This window comes from Lemur catta, chromosome 8 (genome assembly GCF_020740605.2).
Source record: "Lemur catta isolate mLemCat1 chromosome 8, mLemCat1.pri, whole genome shotgun sequence".
NCBI lineage: Eukaryota > Metazoa > Chordata > Mammalia > Primates > Lemuridae > Lemur > Lemur catta.
In genome coordinates, this window is record NC_059135.1 from 65,151,691 (window position 1) to 65,174,653 (window position 22,963).

General features: G+C 44.6%; 1 protein-coding gene across 13 annotated transcripts in view; it reads right to left on the reverse strand.

The window, feature by feature from the left end:
- Positions 1 to 4,493: 4,493 nt before the first annotated feature.
- PKP4 (plakophilin 4) overlaps positions 4,494 to 22,963 on the reverse strand; it is a 219,944-nt gene continuing 201,474 nt past the window's right edge. For 9 of the 13 annotated variants that reach the window (XM_045559812.1, XM_045559811.1, XM_045559808.1 and 6 more), the window contains 7 exons: positions 20,417 to 20,567; positions 16,865 to 17,060; positions 12,303 to 12,387; positions 12,065 to 12,179; positions 9,112 to 9,240; positions 7,297 to 7,370; positions 4,494 to 5,502 (listed from right to left, as the gene is read on the reverse strand). In XM_045559812.1, the coding sequence (XP_045415768.1) occupies positions 5,254 to 5,502; positions 7,297 to 7,370; positions 9,112 to 9,240; positions 12,065 to 12,179; positions 12,303 to 12,387; positions 16,865 to 17,060; positions 20,417 to 20,567 (999 nt within the window). In that variant the 3' untranslated portion in view covers positions 4,494 to 5,253. The remainder of the gene's footprint in view (positions 5,503 to 7,296; positions 7,371 to 9,111; positions 9,241 to 12,064; positions 12,180 to 12,302; positions 12,388 to 16,864; positions 17,061 to 20,416; positions 20,568 to 22,963) is intronic. The other 4 variants (XM_045559815.1, XM_045559814.1, XM_045559816.1 and 1 more) reach the window with 2 other exon arrangements.

A 22,963-nucleotide genomic window follows, 5' to 3' on the forward strand; every position in this document is an offset into this window, starting at 1 on the left:
CTCCACATTTCCCCACAGTGCTAAGAACATTGCAGTCAGATGCTCCACAGACATGCAGTGAGTTGAAGTGACCCTCACCTGGGTGGCTGAGGGAGGCGGCTCCTGCCACGGGTCCACCTGACTTGCTAGTCCGGAGCACACAGAGCCACGGGTCTCTAGGGAGCTGCTTTCAAGGTTGGTCAGTGGCTGCACATGATTTATCATTATTTTCGTTTGTCTTTAGCCGTAGAACCTTTGCTAAAATGATCTTATGTGGACATGTAACATAGAAAGCTGCTCATGGTGACTGCTCCTAGTGCAGTGGGGAGAGGGACCCAGAATCCCTTCTCTTGACTCCCACACTTCCGTAGACTCCCCATGGCTCTGCCCCTTGGAGATTGGAAGCCATCAGGAGGGTGGGGTTTCTGCCCACAGATTGCTGATGGTAACTGGCTTTCCATGATTAACTTTTAAGCTATGAGATGGAGCAGTAAATTGAGCCTGACCTACTTGGGACTCCTGCCTCTAGGACAACTTGAACTTGAAAAATTTTATCCAGCTTTAGTTATCTTTCATGTCTAGGGAGAGATGGGTACTATGGCTTTGGTCCAAGCATGGAATTACATAGTACAACACAGGTCTCTGGCTTGGAACTTACATTCATAGGAACCCAAGTAATGGAAGTGCAGAGATCACCTCATAGCATCATCTATCATCCTGGGCAGGGAGAGAGGGAGAGAGAGCGAGCTTCCTTTTATTCATCCCCTCATAAGTAGAGGTGGCAATAGGCTAAAAATAGCTTTTTCTAGCCCCCCTTGTAGATAAAAGTGACCAGTAAGATGTATGGGTGGGGGTTCTAGGAAAGCTCTTTTAATTAAAGGGTTTAACTCAGTTGGCAAGCTCCACTTTCCCAACTCCTTTCTCCTTGTTGGAGCATGAGGATATGATGGCTGGAGCTCCAGCAGCCAGCCAGGAAGCCATGAGGATGAGGGCTCCACCCAGAGAGCAAGATAGAGCTTGGGTCCATGAGGACATTTGTGGAATCACCATACTAGCATTCATCTGCCTTTTGCTGGTCATCTCTTTATAGGGTAGAGAAAAAAACACAACACAACCCTCTGACAACTTGTTGAAGCCACAATTTTTGAGACTTTTCTACTGCCAGCCAGATACAATTTCTCAGATGATACATCACTACCACAACTCAGTGATGTGGCCTTGGAGGACAATATTTGTAGCTCCAGTTGGTTTAGCACCAGCTTTTCTCCAATTAAGATGTTATATAGTGACAGACCTGATCGGTTTCAATGCCACCCCACCTTTCCTCTGATGGCTTTTTGCACAGAAGTGTTAACAAAGAAGTGATTAAAAAGGATATGCAGAGATGAGAGAAAAATGATAAAGAGGAATCTCATTATTGGCAAACTGAATAAACACAATAATGGTATGTTTATCTTCTGATCACAGTTAGAGATAAGAAGGAGACTTGTGGTCACTGTGACCAGCCATAATTGCAGTGATTCTGGTGGACACATATCTGTATATTTAAATCACAAATCTATAGAACCCCCTGGTTTGTCTCCATTTTTGTGAAGGCTTGAATGGTATTCCTCATACCACAGCCATGTCTGTTGTGGCTGGTTGTCCTCCGGTGACCGTCATTTCCAACCTGGAGCCTGTCTGGGTTGGATCCCTTCCTCCAGTCCCCAGGATGCTGGGCACACCTCACTGCACTCATTCTCACACCTGGAAAGGAACAGAGCTCCCGGGATTGGGCTGGCACCGCTACTGACTCCGAGGAATCCTAAAGAGAGACCCTGGAGGGGTTTCCTCCTCCCCGAAGTCATTTTATTAGATTATTACTCTGTGGCTGGAGGCTCCCCAAGGCACAGGAAGCCAAACACATGACATTTCATTGCCAGCAAATAAAGGCACACTTCAGGGGCGGGTGCCTTCTGGGAAATAAATTAACTGTTGTAAGGGATTTCTGAAGGAAGAACCGAATATTTTCCCACTGATCTCAGAATTATACCTTTGACCCAGCATAAGCTGTGTTTAATTTGATTTTCCAAGACAATGCTTTGGTCAGCTCTGGGAATCACTGGGACATGCATGGAGGCTGAAATAGGCTACGGCATCGTTAAGTCTTTATCAAAATTCCCCCAACCACTGGATGAGGCTTTAATAATGAAAGAGATAGTTATGGCTCATGCAAACGATTATGACAGCACAAAATGCTTTTTAGTGATTTCAAGTTAGAATTAGGCAACAGCAATAGGCATAAACAGCCACTTAGGGGACATGCCAGCTGCTTCCAGTGAAGTTGCTGACGTGCAAACAGGGAAACACTAAAACTGACACAATCCAAGTTGTAATTTGCTTACTAATAATTTCCTTTCTGTGTCTGCAGCCTTTAAAGATTGTCCTGAGTAAGGTCATTCATAACGTCAGAGTCAAGTCAAGCCATCACACGGGTGAATGGCAAACGGCTGCCACAGGGTGAATAAGGCTGGAGACCAAAGCCAAGACTTCTAAAGGGAGACACAACAGACCAGTCTCGGCTGAGAAGCGTTCCTCTGTCTGGGTGGCAGCCCATGGTCTCTGAGGCCCAGCCCAGCCCTTGGCACAGGCTAGAAAAGGGCAGCGGTATATGGATCCCGGCAGAAGTGGCCGTGTGGAATTCCAAGCATTGTTTGCATCTTGCTCCCAACTTCCTTTCCAGTTGCACGTTAATTAAGAGTAGGACTGTTTGCTTCCTCTCCAGCAAGGATTCCTTTGACCTGCAGTAAAGTTCTTTGCATTCACAGTCTGCCTGCATTTGTAGATTAGAAAACACTCCATTAACTGCTCTGCCTCTGATTTCACTGACCTGTTTGTTTCTCTGCTAACACCTTTCTGGTACTTTGCCGAAAGGCTCTGCTCCCACACTCCTTCCCTGTGGCTTGGGTGGTGCTGAGGTGGGTGAAGCATTTATTTACACATCTCTTTGGATCATTAGGTAAAAGGGGCGACATGGTTCTTCTCTCTCCTGGCACCATGTTTAAACATGAGCCTGAGTTTTACTTCTTAACTTACCCTCTTGTCAGCACACATGCAAATCACTGCAATCACAGCTCATCCGAAAGGACACTCCCATGGAGTGCTTTTCAAGTATATGTTTTCCAGAATTCTGAGTAAAGTTAACTAGGCAAGCTGTCAGCTTTCATAGGGACTTGTGCATAGAACTACAAAGGAATTTTGTGATAAACTACTCTAAATAGATGTTTTGTTTAGGTTAGAAATATATGAATTGGAGTTTTCTCAACTCAGGGGAGTCTAATACTTGGAACTTTGATTCTAGTTCATAAGTCTCAGACGATGGCATTAGGCATTTCTTTATTGACTTGAAGTGTTCATTTTCTTGAGGTAAAATTTAAATACAATGAAATGCAGAGTTTATGAATTTTGATAAATGTATACACCTGTGTAACTGTCACTCCAATCAAGACACAGAATATTTCTACCATCCCTGAAAGGTCTCTCGTCAATACCCACCCCTATAGGCAACCATGACTCTGATTTCCATCAACGTTTTTCCTGTTCTTGAATTAGAAGCATTCGGCATGCACTCTTTTGTGCAATTTCTTCCTTCTTTTGAGCAACATGTTTTTGAGATTCATCCATATCATCGCATCTATGACTCCTTTTTACTGCTGCGTCGTCTTCTATTACATGAACATACCAGAGTGTTTTCTATTCTCGGGTAAAATTTTTGTTTCTTCATTCTTCTGTTGGAGATTTGGGTTGTTTCTAATTTTTGGCTATTGTGAAAAATGCTGTTATAAACAGTGCTGCTTAAAAAACCTAATAAGTGAACAGCAATGGCCAAGTTTCCAAATGTTTTTTCCTTGTCATCTGGTTTGATCATGGAAGTGAAACCACTACCCAATAGTTTTGGATATGTGTTCCTTCAAAGGTATTGCTGAGGCCCCAGATGAGAGGATTGCCTAGTGACAGACTTGTTTTAGTGGGCCTGAATTAGCAGACATAGCTCACAGTTCTTGCAGGGGCAGTTCTCGGCCGAACTGACCTAAATCATCACACTCATCAGAATGGTCAGGACTCAAGTTTCCCAAAATGCAGTTCACGTCACCCCAGCTGTGGTAGACAAGATGAATTTTGGTGGTACACGGACACTCCCATGTTAAATAGTTAAGTGTTCATTTTTTTTTTTTTACGGTTTTTATTTATGGCAAGTGATGACGGTTTTCTTCTTTAGAGTAGCGGCTGTGTTTTACTTTGCACACTCAAGACGATGAAAAATGTTAGTAAAATTCAGTTGGAACCCGAATTATTAAATTTGAAAAACACTAGCATTGTGGCTAAGATATGTGGTCCATCTCAAAGTGTATAAAACTAGGAAAGTCCAAAAATAGATATGTTTAAGCTGTTTCTAACATGCAGTTAGATTTGTGTTTATTAGATCTGCTTTTCCATATCACAGACAGAAAATTTAAAAAAGAATAGGGAACACATTTCCAAGGATGAAATTTCCACATTTATTTTTCTTTCATGTGCATAGAAAATGGCAGTGACGTGTCCTATGAAAGAGGCAGGGAATGGGCATGGCGCTGCTATACCAGACTGACTTTGTGCTTCCAAAGTACACTATTCATTGTGAAGACAAAGGAGGTCATAGTTTGTTTAGTTGCTAACAGTTCCTTGGGTTTCCCATTTGTTTTTTAAGCTGTCAGTTTCTTCAAATCTCTTTTCAAATGACACACTGCATTACAAATGATGGCACTTAACCAATGTGGCATTTCCATATTTACACCAACAAAAGAAATTTACAAGACATAATAGCATACAACCTTGACATTTAGTAATAGCAATAAAACATGAAGGGCATCCATTTTATTTTTTTTTCTGTACAAACTATCTGAACATAACTTTATTCACATTAAAAAAAATCATCTTTAATTGGATTTCACCTAAACATCCCCCATCTCATTTCACCCATTTCTCAAACCTCTCATCACGTCACCCACACCTTCACCAGACTACAGAATCTACAAGTAATTAGATCTAACACCTAAATAGAGCTTAGAAAGTCCTCTCCCAAAGGTTTCCTCACTTCCCTGATAATTCCTCAAAAAAGAAAAAAAATATATATGCACTTCACTCGTTCCTTCCATTTCACGTTCACATTTCAATCATCAAATCAGCAAGACGGACTTTTCACTTCAATCCAAACAAGGTTAGAGGGAAAGAGTTCCTCTGCCGAGCGTCGTGATGCTACACCCATGAGTCCGGGGACCCTGGGTACTGTTCTGCTCTATAAGAAGGTCGTTTAGTGGAATAAAAGTCTACGTAATTTGTGGTCGATTTCAGTCCATACTGTGTTGAGTAATCAGCAGAAGCTGGAAAGTGAACTCGGTCATCAAAATAAGGGTCTTCGTAGCTATGAGGAGACTGCAAATACAATCTGTATGCATCAAAGTTCTTTCTGTTGGAGTCATCTTGACTATAATACAGCTGTTGATGCTGTTGACAAAATGAAAAGGCAAATAAATAAAAGCAAAACTTAAAAATATATGTTCAAGGAAAATCAATGTAGGCTTCCTGCTTTCATGTTTTTAAAGCAATATTCAGTATTTGCAGACTTAGGGTTAAAAGTCGTTTCTGGCGTGCGCTGTATGTTTACTAGTAGATGGTGAGGATTTTAAACTACATTTACAGGTGGGCTGCTGGGTTTGCCTGAGTCCTGGCCTAAGACCTCTAGAAAAGTCAGTGCCTCAGGAGAGCCTGAGATCTTGGTGGCAGGTGGCCCCCAGCTACCTCCGCTCCCTACACAGGCCGTGTCCCTGGCTGAGGAGGACCCAGTTACCTGTGTGGGCCCAAAGAGGATGGTCTTGATTTTTGCTTTGACCCAGGGGAATTGTTAGCACACTATGAATTTAGTTGGGGATTGGATGTTGGGGCCCTCGATAACTGCATAATTACAGAACCATCTTTTAAAATATTTACTTCAGAAATGAAGATTGAGTCCATCCGTCAATTTTAACAGACATACATGGTTTGGTGAACAAGAGTCACACTTTGGAAACTGTGCTCTAAGTTGTACTATTAAAAGAATAAGCAATCTCAAGGCTGGAGAGTAGTAAAATTGGAAGAGACACATGAGCAAATACAATTCTAGAGGAAAAGTCTTCCCCAAGCCAGGGCTAACAAGTCCTTCTATAAGGAAGCAGGGCCAGGCACATGAGGGTACCCACATAGGGCACCTGGCTCCCCTGGCTCCCCGTTTCCTTTTGTACTGTCTTAGCTTTGACCTCGCAGTAATTCCTTCAAATTATCACGGTTCTTACGTTTGTCTTTCTTCTTGATTCTGCCCAAATCCCTCCACTAAGTAAGAGGTAACAAATTAACCACATAGGAATCAATGTCACGTTCTGGAACTAAATGCATTCTAACTTTATAACGATTTCAGAGCTAAATTCTCTTTTCAAGTTAGAGTTATGATTTGGAGGCTATTCTTTCCTGACTAAAAACTACAGCATAAATTGTAAGTAATTTGGGAAGCTCTTTTTCTTCCTTCTACAGAGAAAAGACCAAGTGGAAAGGGGTCTTAGAATATCCTTATGTGAAGGACAGGATACAATCTCATGTTGGCAAACTCTAATTGCTTCGTGTCATTGAAAGGCAAGAGAGGAGAACAGATAACCTAGGTTGGCCATGGCACCAGGAAGGATCTGGAACTGACCTCAGGCCCCTGAGGAAAGCAGAGACTGGGTGTGTGACAACCACCAGGTCTCCCTCTGTTAGCGTGGCGTCGACCCCAGCAGGGGCTGAGGCCACTCTGACCTCTGAGATGAACAGACCTGGCCATGGACTCAGTGTTTTTACATCGTGGAGCTTGGACAGGGAGGGAGTCGTGAAGACGGAGATTGAGATATACAAAACAGAGAACAATGAGATGAGAGTGCAGTGTGCTTACTGACCCTTCCTCACCCAGAGGATGGAAGAGATTTGAGAGCTTAAGAGACAAAAAGAGCAGGAAAAGGAAAGTGTTGGGCAAAGACCATGAGCTAAATCCTTCTCTGCTGCTCCCAGCAGTGGCAGGGTGGTCTCAGCAGCACCGATGTGGACAATCAAGGACATGGGCTACTGTGGACGCGCCTTGTTTGAACCACGGATGCATTTCTGAGGAGTGGAGATCCCCAGGGAAAGCTCCCTGGGCCCTGCCATGTCGGCCCAGCACTGGGAAGTCAAACGACGTGGACCCCTTACTGTGTTACTGCTAATCGGCCTTCTGTAAAAATGATATTGCAAATTCACCTGTAGCCGTCTATTTTGTTCTCTTGCTGGTGAGGAATAGGAACTGATGTAAATTGGTGAAGGTTTGCTGGAGCCTGTAAGAAAATATTTTATGAAATTAAAACCAGTGCTCATTACCCTGGTCCATTAGGCTGTGTGGTCTCCCCCGCACCAGAGCTGGTGCCGCCCCCGACAGGCGCTGCCTCCCCCAGTGCCAGTGCAGGCTGGGGGAGACAGTGGCCTGGGTCCCCGAGTCTGGCCTGGCTGCCGTGTGTGCCAGGGCTGGCGGGCGCTAAGAGCAAAAATAGGCTGTGTGTGCTTCACCAAAAAGCAATGCCAGTGCAGCGCTCATCCAAAAAGCGTTCCTTCTCAAGCTCTGCTCACACCTGGGAGGATTTCTCCGGCTGGCTTTGAACCGCAGCACAGCTCCCTGCACCACTTTTCCAGGGCTCTGAGCTAGAGCCGTGAGTCAGAGAAGAGAAGGGAAACACAATATCAGAACAAGCCCAGTGCCTTCTAAATAGCTGTGATCAAAATCCCAGGTCCTGGAAAGAGCAGGAACAGGCATGTTCTAAGCAGTCAGGCCACAGGGAGGCACGGTCTTGTGTCTGCCATTTTTAAGTATGTTTTAGAACAAAGGAGCTTAGTAACCAGATGTCTTCAAAAGTCCATAGTAGACTCCTGATGATGGCATTAGTGACCCTTCTATTATTGTTAAGGCTAGCAGAGATTTTTATTTTTTTTTAATGAGGAAAATGAAACGTACTTGAGGCAAATTAGTTTATTGAAGCAAGCAAAGAAGATACAGCAGGGTATGCATGCTAAAGAGGTGATCTTTAAAATAAAGCAGGCTGCTGCAAATCTGAAGCAACCATGCACTTCAGTTTGTGTGTGCATTTCCTTTTGCACAGAGCGTGGTATTTGAAATGTAGCATCTGTAATTTTCTGAGCTATTAATTGCCATAGTAACAGTAGGCGATTAGTAAATAGTCCTGTGAAATCACAATTTCAAAGACAACAGCACAACTGAGACTGCTCCCCCAGTAGGAGTCAAGTTGCCACCAGCTTTTATTTATTTATTTTTAATAAAGAGGTTTTTTGAGAAAAGAGTACTTTTTGGGGGGGGTAGCTCACACTGACTTATCTGAAACCTCTAAAGTAGTTATAATTTGCCAGAGAGTTGAGAATGGGGACGATATGAAATCTTGGTAACCCTTGGGCTGGCATTCTTTAAATAAATTATATGCACAGCTTTCTGAATAGAATATAAAAATATTAAGACTATGAAACATTATTTTTGTTATTCTTAAAAAATAATCACTCCGAGGAGAATCACATTCTATATTTTTCTATTCATTCAAACTTTTTGCCATGAAAATGTAAATGAAATTGATCTCCAATCCCTGGTTTGAATTTAAGAGATGAGTCCGTCTAGAAGACGTAGGCCCTGCAAAGCCACCCCGAGCTCAGGGTTCTGGTACCTGTGGCCAACTCAGAGAGCGAATGCCGGAGCAGGGCGGGGACAGAGTAAAGGGACTGCACCACCGAGCAGCCAGGAATGACTGCTCATTTGGATACTGCCCTCTTTTCATTTGTGGCCACCAGACAACTGCACACATACGTACATACATATATACAAGTACTGGCGTATTTTATTTAAAGCAAGTGGAAAAGGCAACAGTCTCCAAAGTAGGACAGGGAGAGACTGACTGGAACAAGGTTTGCTGCTGGGGGACCATCTCAATACAAGCACAGGCTACTGCCCAGGCCACGGGCCGAGAGCCTGGAAACGCGGCTTTTCGAGAGACTGTATCACACACCCAACTGGCGTCTTACCAGGGTACAGGCCTTTGTGTGTGGCGTCCCCTTGGCTATTGTAATACTGCATAGGTGGCTGGGTCCTATCGTATTCAGAGCGAGGCTCTCTGATTCCTAACAGTGCTGGTGAGGAAGAGGTGCTGCCGACTGAAGGGAGAGGCGAAAGGAGGAAGGAGAGAGAAGGAGGGGAAGAAAGAGAAATCAGACTGTCAGTGTCTCGGGAAAATCCGCTCCAGAAAAACAAAGGTCAGTAATTAGAAATGCCACCCAGCTCGTGCTAAAAATCAGCTCTTAGATGTGCTGGAAGCTAAACAGCAGCCAGACCCGAGTAGCAGAAACGTAACCTGCAGGCCGCCACTGTGCGCATCAGCAAGGGCAGCCCCTGGGCGTACTCATCAGCTGGGGTGCCGCCGCCCAGCTCGAGAGGCGCTGCAGGTGTCAGGCAGGCTGCCCCACCACTGTGTCTCAGGACTTGACTAGGCCTTCGAAGCTGAGTGAGTGATAACAACTTACTGGTCATGCAAGGGTTATATTTGCTATCTTACGATCTCAGCTCAGTTGCTTGTAAAACACCCGTCTATTATCCTTCATGTGTAGCACTTCGGTAAACACAGTTTTAGGGCATGTTTTGATTTCTAATTATTTCAGAAATATCTGCATCTCTACATGTATTTGAACAAGAGTGCCCAGTCTATAAAATTTATAATTCTTTTTATGGTGATCCGCTGTCAGGGCAATTATGTAAACCCAGTAAGCCTACTTCATCAAGAAGTTCATGGTGCTAAGCCCTGGCCTCCCAGAACATTTTCTTTATCTCAGCTTGAGCCAAACATCTAATAATAACATATCCATCCTTGGGCCTCCTTTTGAACATTTTTGCACAGAAGGAAGAGAGAAACATTTCACACTCTTTTCCTTTTTCTCATGAAAAAAAATCATCTTGCTTCCACTAAATTTAATTACACATCAGAGAGGCCACTTACTCGATACACTTGAACGTGACAGCCCTCAAACCCTGGCACCAGTGGTTTTGCACACATTGATGCTTTCAGAGGAAGACTGACATTGAAATACTTTTCCTAAAATGTCACCTTGCTGACGTAGAGTTCTGTGTTAAGCGTGGGTGAGCACGTATGGGCAGTGTCTATGTGCTGCTCACCTCGCTTAGTTTCTAGAAGGTAGCAGGATAGAAAACATGCCCACCTGCCTCCCACGAGTACGTTAGCAAGGCATTCGACATGCCCATAACCAGATCCCACACTAGTGCTCAGGGATGGACGATCAGCCCTTAGAATGACTGGAGAAACAGGAGTGCGATATATCTTATCTCTGAACAGAAGCCAAAAATGTACATCGGACCCTGGACAAGGGATAGTCAACACTGTCCAGCAGGTATATTTAAGAGGTCCTCAAAACAAGTTCATTGCTTAGTCACCATGCGCTCATCTATCTCAAATTATTCTTTGCCTGTACACATGACTTTTGTAAGCAAGCCACATCTCTTGATTTCCCTGGCATCCCTATTCCTAAGTCCCTAAAAGATTCTGAGCATTTTTCTAAAAGACAGTCTCAGGCTACACCTGGGAGCTCAGCAAGGATTGTTAAAAACCAGACATTTAAGTCTCTTTGAAGAAAACAACCCATAATTTAAAAACTAAGATATAAATATACACCATACACAGTAGGTGGATAATTTTTAAAAATCCCTAGTACAAGAGGGGATGTCCAATTATGTGGCTAGAACCACCAGCCATATATTTAGTCTTTTTGGCTACATTTGTCCACATGAGAAATAAGACTGTCAGGAGTAGCACCATTGAATAAAACGGGTCATATTTATATGTCAGACTGGGTGATTTATAGCCAAATAAAAATAAGATATTTATTACTTTTCCTGTTTCATTTTGTTAAGAATTAGGCTGGGCGTGGTGACTCAGGCTTATAATCCTAGCACTCTGGGAGGCTGAGGTGGAAAGATCACTTGAGGTCAGGAGTTTGAAACCAGCCTGAGCAAAAATGAGACCTCATCTCTACAAAAAAGAGAAAAAAAAAAAAAAAATAGCTGGGCGTGGTGTAGTCCCAGCTACTAGCTACTTGGGAGGCTGAGGCAGGAGGATTCCTTGAGCCTGGGAGTTAGAGGCTGCAGTGAGCTATGATGATATGATGACACCACTGCACTCTAGCTGGGCGAGAGAGCAAGACTCTGTCTCAATAAAAAAAAAAAAAGGATTAAATTTATAAGATTCACTTGCTTGGTAGTAATAGTCTGCCCTTACATGTAAAAAAATTTAGACTGAATCTCAGAACATTCTTTCTATCAAATTAAACACTACAAATAGGGAGGTGTATGGTTGCCAAGATCCCCAACTTAAAAATCAAAGGGAATCTCCTACAAACCTACCCTGGAAGGCCTGTTCCCATTAGCTGTGGATGCCAGGGGTTCTATAAAGGAAGGACGTTTACCTGGAAAGGGTGAGGCTCTCCCAGGTTGCAGGTCTAAAGGTCTTGCTAAAGGACCCTGCTTCTAAGAGGTTTCACCAAGAAAAACTGAAAATCACTTTGGAGGAGATTCCAAAGTTACAGCCAGCAGGCAGACAGGCAGCTGTCTTCAGGCATAACCCTGTGTCTCTAAGTGTCACCTCCACTGTCCCGCATCCTGATCACCTGTCCAGCTGGTCCACTGCAGATTCCAGTGACAAGCTAGAATCCACCCAGTGAGGAGGACCTCGGGGGAGCACCTGGGGATACTTTTATGCTCTGTTGCTGCTGTAAACTTGTGTGAACTTAAAATGGAAGGAAGAAAGCGGGTCTGTGGTTTCCAACAGCGTGTAATTCCCAAAGAAGGCTCTCAGCTGGACGAGCAGGCTTGGAGGTGACAGGCTGAACCAGCTTATGTTCACTCTTCTCTGGTTGGGAACCAATGTTCTGTCACACAAAGGCTCCTGTAAAGGAGTGACGTTTACCCACTGACCTGACTGAATGACGGGTGACATCTGTTGGTTGGTAGACAAGGAAGGATGTGATTTGAATCGGTCTCGCTCCAATGTTGACACAGGTGTAATAAAATGGTTCTGGTTCCATCCATCCTGCAGAGTTAAAAGAGAAAAAGAGAACTCTCAAAATGAATAATGACATTTCATTACAATAAATGATTACAAGTGCGTGCTCTGATGAATGCTAATTATGCCAGAGCTATTCTTGTAGGTTACCTTTTTATAAATGCTCCGGAGGTCCCGATATTGCCATAACGTATTCAAGACCTGGGCTGCTGCCTTCACCACTTTCAGAGATGACCTAGGGAGAGAGCGCGGATGTTAATGAGCGTGGGTGGCGCTGCCTTAGCTCCACGTGGAGGATTCGGGCTGCAAACCAGCGACCAAGAGGCTGCCTCCCTCAGGACCGCGGGGACGGAGGCTGCTGCTGGGAATCACCACCAAGGCGTCAGGTGTGCCTGGGAGGTGATTGAGCTCAGGACTGGCCGGAGGTGGCAAGAACCAAAGCAAGGCTGTCAGCTCTGTGGTGAGAAGCTGTCACCGGGATGAGCCTGAGTTGAGGGCCTCTTTAGGTGTCAACCTTGACGTCCCTCCATATCTCTACCGAGGGCTGCTGACCTCACTGATGCTTTGGGATTAATGCAACCATGACCACACATCCTGAGTGTCTGGGGACCCTCCCAAGTTAATGTCCTTTTTTCCCCCTTCATTATTGGGCCTTCATCTAAATACCTTTATTGCCTTCTTATCATTGATAGCTCTGTAAACAAATGTATGCTCTCTAATGTTCGATTTGGAAAACATGGTCACAGGTATTACTTCCCTTCTCTGAGGACATTTTGCAAATGCTGGCACTCTGTTTAAGCAAGCCTGACCACAAGTCACTGAACTTCACCTTGGGAGCTGCTGCTCTGAGTTAGTGGCCTCCCTGGGAAATGAAAGGGGAGTACAGCTCCCCGCCTCGACTGAGGCCTTCGGAGCCCCACGTTAGGGGTGGTACTCGTGGAACAGTGCTTGGGAGTCAGCCCCAAGGGCAACTGAACACCTGTCTTCAGAACTCACTTTAACATTGAAAATTTCACTTCAAATGTATGTACCCGATCTAAAATCTGATTTCTTCTACTCTTTATCTTCTTAGTTAAACATCTCACGGAGTAAAGGAAGAAGAGAGGGGAGCAGGCAGTAAGCCACTTCCTCAGCCCCTAACGACAGAATGTGGGTTGCCAGTGATTCTGAGGGTATAGGTGAGGGCCGGCACAGGCAGATTCGGGGTACCACAGGCTCTCTTCCTGGTTTGGAGGCCTTTCTGCATCTATATGCCCCACTCAAGACTCACTCTTCTCAGTGTTCTTGCCCAGTCAAGAGCAGAGCCAGGTAAAACCAATCTACTTTCTAAACTTTGTATTTCCAAAAGGGACCACAGCACAAGGCAATGCCCAAGTTCTTCAAAGAAATCAACAGAGGTGACATTTCAGCACCCAAGATGGCCTCCGGAAGAGAGATTTTGGGGAGCGGGGTCCTCATACTTCACAGCCATCCTGTTCCCAGCTGGGTCTTGCCACTTTGTCTCCCTGTCTTTAAGTATGAAGCAGGCACGGAAAGCGGACGCCACACCCGCCCATGAGGATGACAGCTGTGACACTCAACAGGCTGGACCGTGCCCAGTGCACACCTTGATACAAACAGGCTGAGTATTTTCTGACACAAATTCTATGAGCAGAAACCTGACTCCTAAGAAAAGCAAGGAAGCTTCTCTGCTCTCCTTTGTAACACAACTCCTTGAAGGGTTATGTATTTGCCTCTCCAATTTCTCTCATCCATCTTCTCTTAAACCTATGACATCCATATTGTTGCATCCAACGGTCAAGTCTCGGTCTTCATCCTACCTGACTGAGCACGAGCAACTGACACCTGCTCACCTTTGACACGCTTCCTCTACTCAGCTGCCAAGGCGCCACATGCTCTTGGATTCTTCTGAATGCTTCGGTTACTCTCTTGGGCTCATTTGCTGGGTATCTCCTTGACCTTTAAGTAAGAGGGACACCAGCCCTCAAACTTCTCTTCTCTCTCTACATTTACTTCCTTGGTGATCTCACCCCATTTTACTCCTCTAAATAATCATTATACACTGATGAATCCCAAATTTGTATTTCTAGCCTGAATTTCAACCCTAAACTCAACTTGTATATGCTACTGCTGACCAGATCTCCACCTGGATGTCCAAAAGACATCTCACATACAACATCAAAGGAAGTCCCTGGTCTTCCCTAAAAACCTGCTCCTCTTACAGGCTTCCCCATCTTGATGAGTGGCGATTCCATCCTCTGATCTCTTTTGCCGAAGACTGTGGAGTCATGTGTGACACTATCTTCCTCTTAAGCCACTCACCTAATCCATCCATCAGCAAACTCTGTTGAGTGCCCCTTTAACCCACGTCAGAGTCGGCCACTTCTTTCCCACCTCAATGGCTGCCAGGAGTCTTCCCCGGGGAGGGGCGGGGAGGTCATGTCACTGACCTCTTTAGAAGGGAAGTCACCTCTGCTGAGCACTCTCCTGTGGCTTCCTGTTTTACTTGGGGTGATGGAAGACCGTGTGTACACTGCCTGCAGGGTCCTCTGCTTCTGCTTCAGATTCCTCTGACTGCTCCTCTTCCTCCTTTGCCCCTTGCTCCTTCCATACCAGCCCCACGGTTTCCCTGCCATTCCTCAAACACACAAGGTTCTCTCCCCTCAGGGCCCTGTGCGTGATGCCCCCCCTGAAATGCTCTTCCCCCAGGGAGCTGCACTGCTCCTTCCCTCTCCTCCTCCAAGGCCCGTGCTGTAAGGCACTGTTCTCTTCGGGGCCTTCCTCTCCGTGGCATGGCCTGTCGCCCTATCCCCCAGCACCACCTGCCATGCTGTGTTGTCACTCACCTGGCACCTCGCCTACCTCGCATGGAGCGTAAGGTGCCTGAGGTGGGGGTGTCGTGCGATCTCCTTACTGCGGTAAGCCCAGCACCAAAAGCCGCGCCCGGCACACAGCGGGTAAGCAATAAATACTCAGTGGGAAAAATCATGAGGACACTTAAGTGTATAGAGTCAGGAGACAACTTGATCTGGTTCTGAAGCTCTTGTTTTGAAAAAAAGGTTGGACTGGGTAATAATTTTTTCTTTACTAGGCAAAGGTTTTGGCATCTGCTCAGCATGTCTCCAGCCTCCTCTCAGGCCATTTACAAGTGGAGGTTGTCTAATGACATTCAGAGGCACAGGAGGTGATTATAGCTACCAAGGGGGTGGGGTGGGGGTGGTCAGCAGAACGGGACCTTAGCCTCATCTCTCATGTTTCATTTTCTTTAAAATAACAAGTCGATTGTGTACATTTCTTACAAATGAAATTTAAAAAGGAAAAAAAGGACTGGAAGGAAATATCGTTACTGTTGATGGGTGTGGTTTCTGGGGAGAGAGAATATGGTTTGCTAGATTCTTCTTACATTTTATTATAGAAATTCCTTCAAAAGTCTAACCTACCAGGCTAGGTGAGACATACTGAGAGTTCCAGCACTGTCATTCAGCCAACCAGTACTCACCGAGGACCTAGTGTGGGCGGCCAGGCTTTATTGTAGATGCTAAGGATACAGCAGTGACCCAACATCAAAGTCCCTGCTGCTGGGGGAGTGAGACACTAGGGGAGACATGAATGACACGTGGGGGAATCAGAGCTACCGAGAGAAGGGGAAGGGTAGAGAGTGGCGGAGGTGCCGTTTGGCTCAGGGGGCTGCTGTCCTGCGGCTCTGAGAAGGCACCGAGCGTCCCTAACTCACCATTTCTCTGATCAGACACTCAGGCAAATTTATAGTCACTGCTATAGCTTCATGACAGAAAAAAAAACCCTTCTATTTTTGTCACTAATTGCCTAATCCCTACGTCTGCTGCTTCATCAGCGAGGTGTCATCCAGAAGCAAAGGGAGCGCGTGATCACGCCTAGGGGCATCCTGAGGGCACACAGCAGGCCTTGCTCAGAGCAGTGATTTTAGTGTTTTCTGGGCACCTGGAAGAAGAGTTAATCGAACAGGCCCTTGGCCTTGGAGCACAGCCAAAGGCACCAGGGAAACGGTGCCCCCCTAGATTTTCCTCATCCTGGCATTTCTGATTCTTCCGGGGGTTGGCATGACCAATTGTGGCTTTAGAGACTGGTATAGTCTGAATGTTTGTGTTCCCCCCCAAATTCATGTTGAAATTCTAACCCACAAGGTGATGGCATGAGGGGGTGGGGCCTTTGGGGAGGTGACTGGGTCATGAGGGTGGAGCCCTCAGGACTGGGGTTGGTGCCCTTACCGAAGCGGCCCGAGAGAGACCTCTCCCCGCTTTCACCATGTGAGGACACAGCTAGACGGTGCCGCCTATGAACCGGAAAGGCCGCCTTCACCAGACACTGAATTTGTCGGCGCCTTAATCTTGGACTTCCTAGCCTCTCACAACTGTGAGAAATAAGTTTCTGTGTTTATAAGCCAGTTCATGATGTTTTGTTATAGCAGCCTGAACAGACTAAGACAGAGACAAAAACCAGTGTAGGAGTGAGGGTGTTACAGGAAAGTAAAAACTAGAAAAAAGCTGCATGACAGAAAACGCCTCTCCCAGAATAATAGGCTTGAACTGCTGGAGACCGCTTAGCTTGTCAGCGTGTAAGAAATGCAAAAATAAGACCTTCCCAATAGGAAAGGGATCCTCGACAAAGGCCTTCTCACAGGACAATCCCAGGAACCAGAGGCCTGTCCCCGCCCCTCCGCGCCGCAGACTTGCCTGTCTCCCCTGCCTTTGGTTATGTTCACCAGCTTCTCTATGCCTCCCGAGTCGGCCAGGGCTTTGGCATTCTCCATGTTCTTGCTGGTGACCTCGTGCAGAGCACAGCAGATGGCCGCCATGGTCTCGTCAGACAGTATGCTGGGGCCATTGCCACCGGGAAGCCGGTTGACCAGGTCTCGCATGGCGTATTTACCTGCCAAATCAAAAGGTTAAGCTCTACTTCCAGAAGGTACCAGGCTTTTGTTATTGTTGTTGAAAGATTCTAACAGTGTGCAGTCTCTTAAAAATCAAACCTCAAGAAATAACAGGAAAAAGAAATCAAAACCTATGGCAAAGAAGAAAAGGACACATGTAATTGCTAAGGGGAAAGTTGGCATTAACTGCAACATTGTTGAAGAAATGATTGGTTTGTAAAACATTACTATCAAATGCTGCAAGAAAATGTAAATCAGTGCATAAAATTGGGTAGACTAATGAAGCTGCTTTAGTTCAACTCTTTTCAGTAACAGCAAGTAATGAAGGAATTATGACAGTAAATTTTATTCTCAATTAAATTCCTATGCATCAAAACTATCTCAATTTCCTCTTAAAGCTTTATGAAATGTATCTTTAATCTGGACCAACTAAGGCTGCCAAACAATACTTTTCATGAAATCTTTCTGGATCTCAACATGTGACCTGGGTACAGTTACACATTTTTATCAAGCTGAGGGTGTCTATCAGCTGATCTGAAATCAGTAGGGACAACATGTTGGTTTCTTTAAAAGACCTTTGGGAAGAAGTAATGTCTTCAGAGTCCTGGCCTTCTCTCAGTGCATCCTGTGTTTTCTGGGAATAACCCCTTTTTAACTTCCACTAGCATTTTCTTTCTTCAGTGAGGAGTATTTTTTGCCCAGCTGGAGCATGCTTGAACTGTTCCATGAATAACTTTTTCTTGTTTCCCTATGAAGGTTCATCTGCGCCCCTCCCAGATTCAGGATTTAGCTCTAATTTACCCAGCACTTCTAAGCCTAAGAACCTTCCCCTTCTTGGATCCCCACTCTCTTTTCATGTCCATCACCAGCACTAGCAATGGGCTTTCTTGTCAGAGCCATTTTTAACAAAGAAAACACGTTTGTCATTTCACAGAACTTACTGCACACTGAACTGAGTTGGTCCCACTTGGCAGGTTCTGAGGGGACCGCCAGGCTCACTCGCAGGCGGAGTGAGCTGCCTCATCCTGAGCCCCGGGAGTGCCATTTAAAGTTGTGCCTTAGCAAAATGAAAAATTACATGTCATGGACCTTTTGGTCATTCATGAGTATTCAAAATCACCAGTGCTAACTTGTCATCTGGTCTCAAACACCACATTTATCTTGTGGCCTTACAATGTCATCACTGTTTTTCCACTGTTCATAACAGTGTTTGCTGTGAGGAAGCTGGAGCCTTCCCTGTGACATGCCACAGATTATGCCGTGTGCAGTCAGGGCCTGTCTTCTACAGCTTACCACTGCACGTAAACAGGTCTTTCATAAGAGCCCCATTTAGCATCTACTCAATTATCAGCATGGGGGGAAAAAAACTAAGAAAATATTTACTTGAGCTTTAGTTAATTTCTTTTGTTTGTAGTGCATTTATTCTAGTTTGTCAGCTGGTAATTGAAATTGAAAAAGCTAGAGATAATCTCTTTTTGGAGAGGAGTATGAGAAATTTGGTATCTATAAAGAATTGCTTCAATAGCTATGAGATTCCCCTATCTAGCCTTGCCTTAGTAAGAACTTTATTATTATTGCTTTATTATCATCCTGGGAGTCAATATGCCTATAATTTTAATAAAAAAAAATGACACAAGTAAAATTTTTGCTAAGAGATGGGGTCTCATTCTGTCACCCAGACTGGAGTGCAATGGCATGATCATAGCTCACTGTAACCTTGAACTCCTGCCCTCAAGCGACCCTCCACCTCAGTCTCCTAAAGTACTGGGATTAAAGACGTGAGCCACCGTGTCCGGCCTTGTGCCATCTTTTAAGGAAATCAACATGTTGTCCCTACTGATGTCAGATCAGCTGATAGACACCCTCAGCCTGATAAAAATGTGTTACTGTGCCAGGCATCCTGTATTCCCTGTGTCTCCTATGAGTTGTGGAATATGATAGGACATAGGATGGGTAAACCGTTTATTTTTTAGCATTAAGAATTCTCAGATTCCTTTGCTGCTTATAAGAAATTGAAACAATACAGATATAACAAAAATAACTTAAAAACCCCTCTCTTTAGGGACCTAAGGGATTTCTCTCAAGGAAGTGTGGGAACTGAGTTATAGCACATCTACCAGAATCAGGCTCAAGCCGGACTATGAACAGGGCGGGGAGGAACTTCCTTTTCTCTCCGTGGGGGACGATTTGGCTCAGAGGAATGGTGTGTTAAGGGCAGGTTAATCTGGCAACAATTTAAAATAGCAATTCTGCCAGGCACTGTGTGAAGGGCTTTCCCATTTAATCCTCACCGCAACCCTTTATGGTAAATATTATTGTGCTTGTTTTCTCTCCCTCTCTCTCCATCATGGCATGCATATTTTAATCTAAGTTCAATACAGATTCACATGAATCCACGTAAGATCTTGTCCCAGTTCCCCTTCCTTTCCCCTGACCTGTCACCAGCCGTGGCACTGGCGTGGAGCTTGGCGGTTTGTAAGGGGCTGCCGCACCCCCTCTCATTTCATCTTCACAGCGAACCCAAGGTCAGGGCAGCAGGCAACCCCAGCTCTCTTTCATTTCCAGTCTAGATGAAGAAACTGAGCCTGGGTCGGGTTACACAGGACACCCCGGATTGCATGGGGTGGGCAGTAGATCCAGGATCGAAGCTCAGGTCTATGCAGAGTCCTTGACCTTTTCTTTGCCCCACACCCTGCCTGGGACGTGGCAACGCCCTGAAGGCAAGCAAGCTGCTGAGGGTGCAAAACCCACTCAGGCGCCCATTCCTCTCTGCACGCGGGTGCCCAGCCTCCCTTGGACAAAACTGAGGGCCTCCTAAGGATCTGTGTCCCCCAGGGCCTTGCTTACTTCACCCTGCCCCTGCCCTGGGAGGGAAGGAATGGCCTTGGGATGGTGGTTCTGCCCGGGGGTAAGCATTTACACAGATCTCAGAGAGAAAAGCTACAAAACACTCACATGATTTCTTTTTTTATTTAGAACATGGTGGTATTGGTGAATTAGCAGATATCAGTCCAAAAATTGGAAAAGGAGAATTAAAAATTTTTTGTTGCTCGGGAAATAGACCTCTCTTGGGAAACAGAGACACCAAATCTATCATTTAGTGTTGTAATGTACAACTGAAATTGCTGGCTCTTCTGAAAATGTATCTTCCCCAGTCAATGTTTAATTAATACAGCCTGCCTCCTGCAGAAAAATAATGGTAGCAAAGCAGGGGTACCCAAATATGCCAAGAGATGGAGGACTAGGGCTCAGTTGTTAGTGATTTTAAATGTTACAGATTTATTAATCAAAAGAAGAGTTTTATAAATATTATAGTTGCTTTCCCTCTATAGCTCACCTTGTTACCAGAACGTACCTATGAGCTCCTTGTTGCGAACATCTAGCGCCATATTCCTCAAGGCAGTTGCCACAGAAGAAACGACCCTGTCGTTATCCATTCTCAGAAGTTCTACCAGGATGGGTAGCCCTTTTTCTTTTCGGACAGCTGCCCGGATATATGCTGCAAACTAGTGAGCAAAATAAGGCAATAAATAATATAAAACAAAGTTCCACTCTCATATGTTACTATCACCTAAAAAAAAGATGTTTCCAAAAGATGAACTAATAGATTAAATGTTTTCTTTCCAATTGAAGATTAAATCTGTGGTGTCAGTAAAGAGAAAACTATGGTTTGGGAGAAAGATAGGCTGGGATGACTGATTTAAAAAGAAATCCCAAAGCTTGAAAATCTCAAGCCACCATCTGCCAGATATTTTTGTGCAGAAAAGAGAAGGCAGTGATTACTTTCTATCTCAGATACATAAACATGATTAAGGAAGGATCGTGTGTTTTCTCTGTAGTTGGTCCCATGCCAGGCCTAGAGGCTATAAATAGGTGGCAGACATAGTAACCATCAGTGCACATTAAAGGAGAACCTGTCTACATCCAGCCATTTTTTTTTTCTATATTCCCCGAAACAATATTTAGAGTTCAGTAACCTGTCAAAGTGATTGCTTGGAAAAATCTCTTGCCTCAGAAGAAAGGGAATTCTCCAGAAACATCAAGCATCATAATTCATACAGACTGGCAAAAAAGTAAGTATATTTGTGTGCAAAATGCATTCTCATTCAAGATTAGTTAGCTGCTGGATGCTGCCCTTTTTTTTTTTTAATTTGCAGTCAAGCAATTCTTTTGTGACTATGAGGCGACGCTGTACAGTGAGTCAGTTTGTGCATCATATGAATTGGAAATGAGTGCTAAGTCATCAGTGAAGCAACCAAAAAAAAAAGTAACATTAGAAAATGGATCTTTAATCTTGTTTTAAGCTTTAATTGACATTTTTACCAACGCAGATCATCTTTCAAAATTTAGGATAATTGAAAGACATTGCTCAAAAAATGTCTAATACCTTCCTGCTGCGGCCAAGACATGAAGACAAAGATCTGCCAGCCCTTTGTATTATTTTGAATGTTAGAATATGTCACTGACCCTCCAGTTTCTTGAATACCAACAGAATAATTTTAATGATACAAATGGGAGGAAAAGATGCATTTCAAAGATCCTATTAACATTCCTCACAGGAAATGACTACTCCTATTTTTCAAATCAAATGAAATCTACAATGGGGAGAGTACACGACTTGCTATAAGGTAAAGGACTCAGGCAGTTTTATCAATTTCTCTCTCTGAAACCTGCAACAACAGAACCAACTCCTTCTGTTTCACTTGGAGACCGACCAGCAGAGCCCAGCCCGGCCCAGCCCCGAGCACCTCCCTTCCGGAGGACTACAGTCATCACTGCTCCCCAAATAGCTTCTGATTTGATAACATCTGTGGCTGTGATTATCTCGTTTTCTTAATGAGGGTCCAATATTTTGACTCACTGTTTTAGAAACTTTTGAAATCACTTAGATATAATGTTTATACTTTAAACTAGCTTGCCATCTAACTTTCATTAAGTGATCCCAGACATGAAATTCTCAACAACTCAAATCACATTTATTTGAAGTATTGTCTTTTTATTATTGCCGAGGAATCCTTTGGTCACAGAAGGTGAAGGTGAACACCGGTCTACAACACAAACATTTACAGATATCTATGTGTTGGGAACTGCCTTCGGTCCTCCACACTTACTATTTCATTTAATCCTTACAATCGCCTCATCATGTAGGTATTAATATTAATTTTATTTTCAGATGATGAAACTGAGGACAGAGAGATCCTAGGCCCCCAGCTAGTAAGTAGAGGGGCCAGGATTCGGCCAGGTGGTCTGTCTCCAGAGCTGGCACTTAAACACCAAGTTATTAGCACTTTAATTAGGGACAACAACAAAATAATCACATTGGCTTAAACCATAATTATCTGTATTTATTCAATATAGCAGCCACCTGTGTGAAACAACCATACCTAGGCCTGTCAATGCTTTTCACTGTCACGGATAATACTGTCACCAAAAGATTCTGATTTTGGGTGGTGGCAGCGGGGGAGGGGCTGGGGGGGGGAGAAGTAGCCAAAAACAAGCATTTAATAACTACTAAAATACACTTGTCAGGAAATTTCTAGAGATTAGAAATGTTTCAGACAAGGACTGTCTGGGAAGTTGCTAGATGACATTTAAAAAGTTCTGAGAACTTGCTTATAGTGGTAATAAGAGGAAACCACCTTCAGTTTTCATAGTCTCACATCTACAAGGAGATATGGAAATTTAGATATGTTCTGCAAGTGTCTGGGAAAGAACAGAGAGTGGTCCACCTCCTTTCCCCACAGCGCTGCCCACCCTGCGCTCCAACTCGGGCCTCACTGTCTCTCCCCTGCATGCTGCACTGGCTCCCAAATGGACTCCCAGCCTTGACTTTTCTCTTCTGGAGTCTACCTTCTGCATGGCCACAGCAGTGATCCAAGTAGTGTCCTCATCAGCCTGTCGC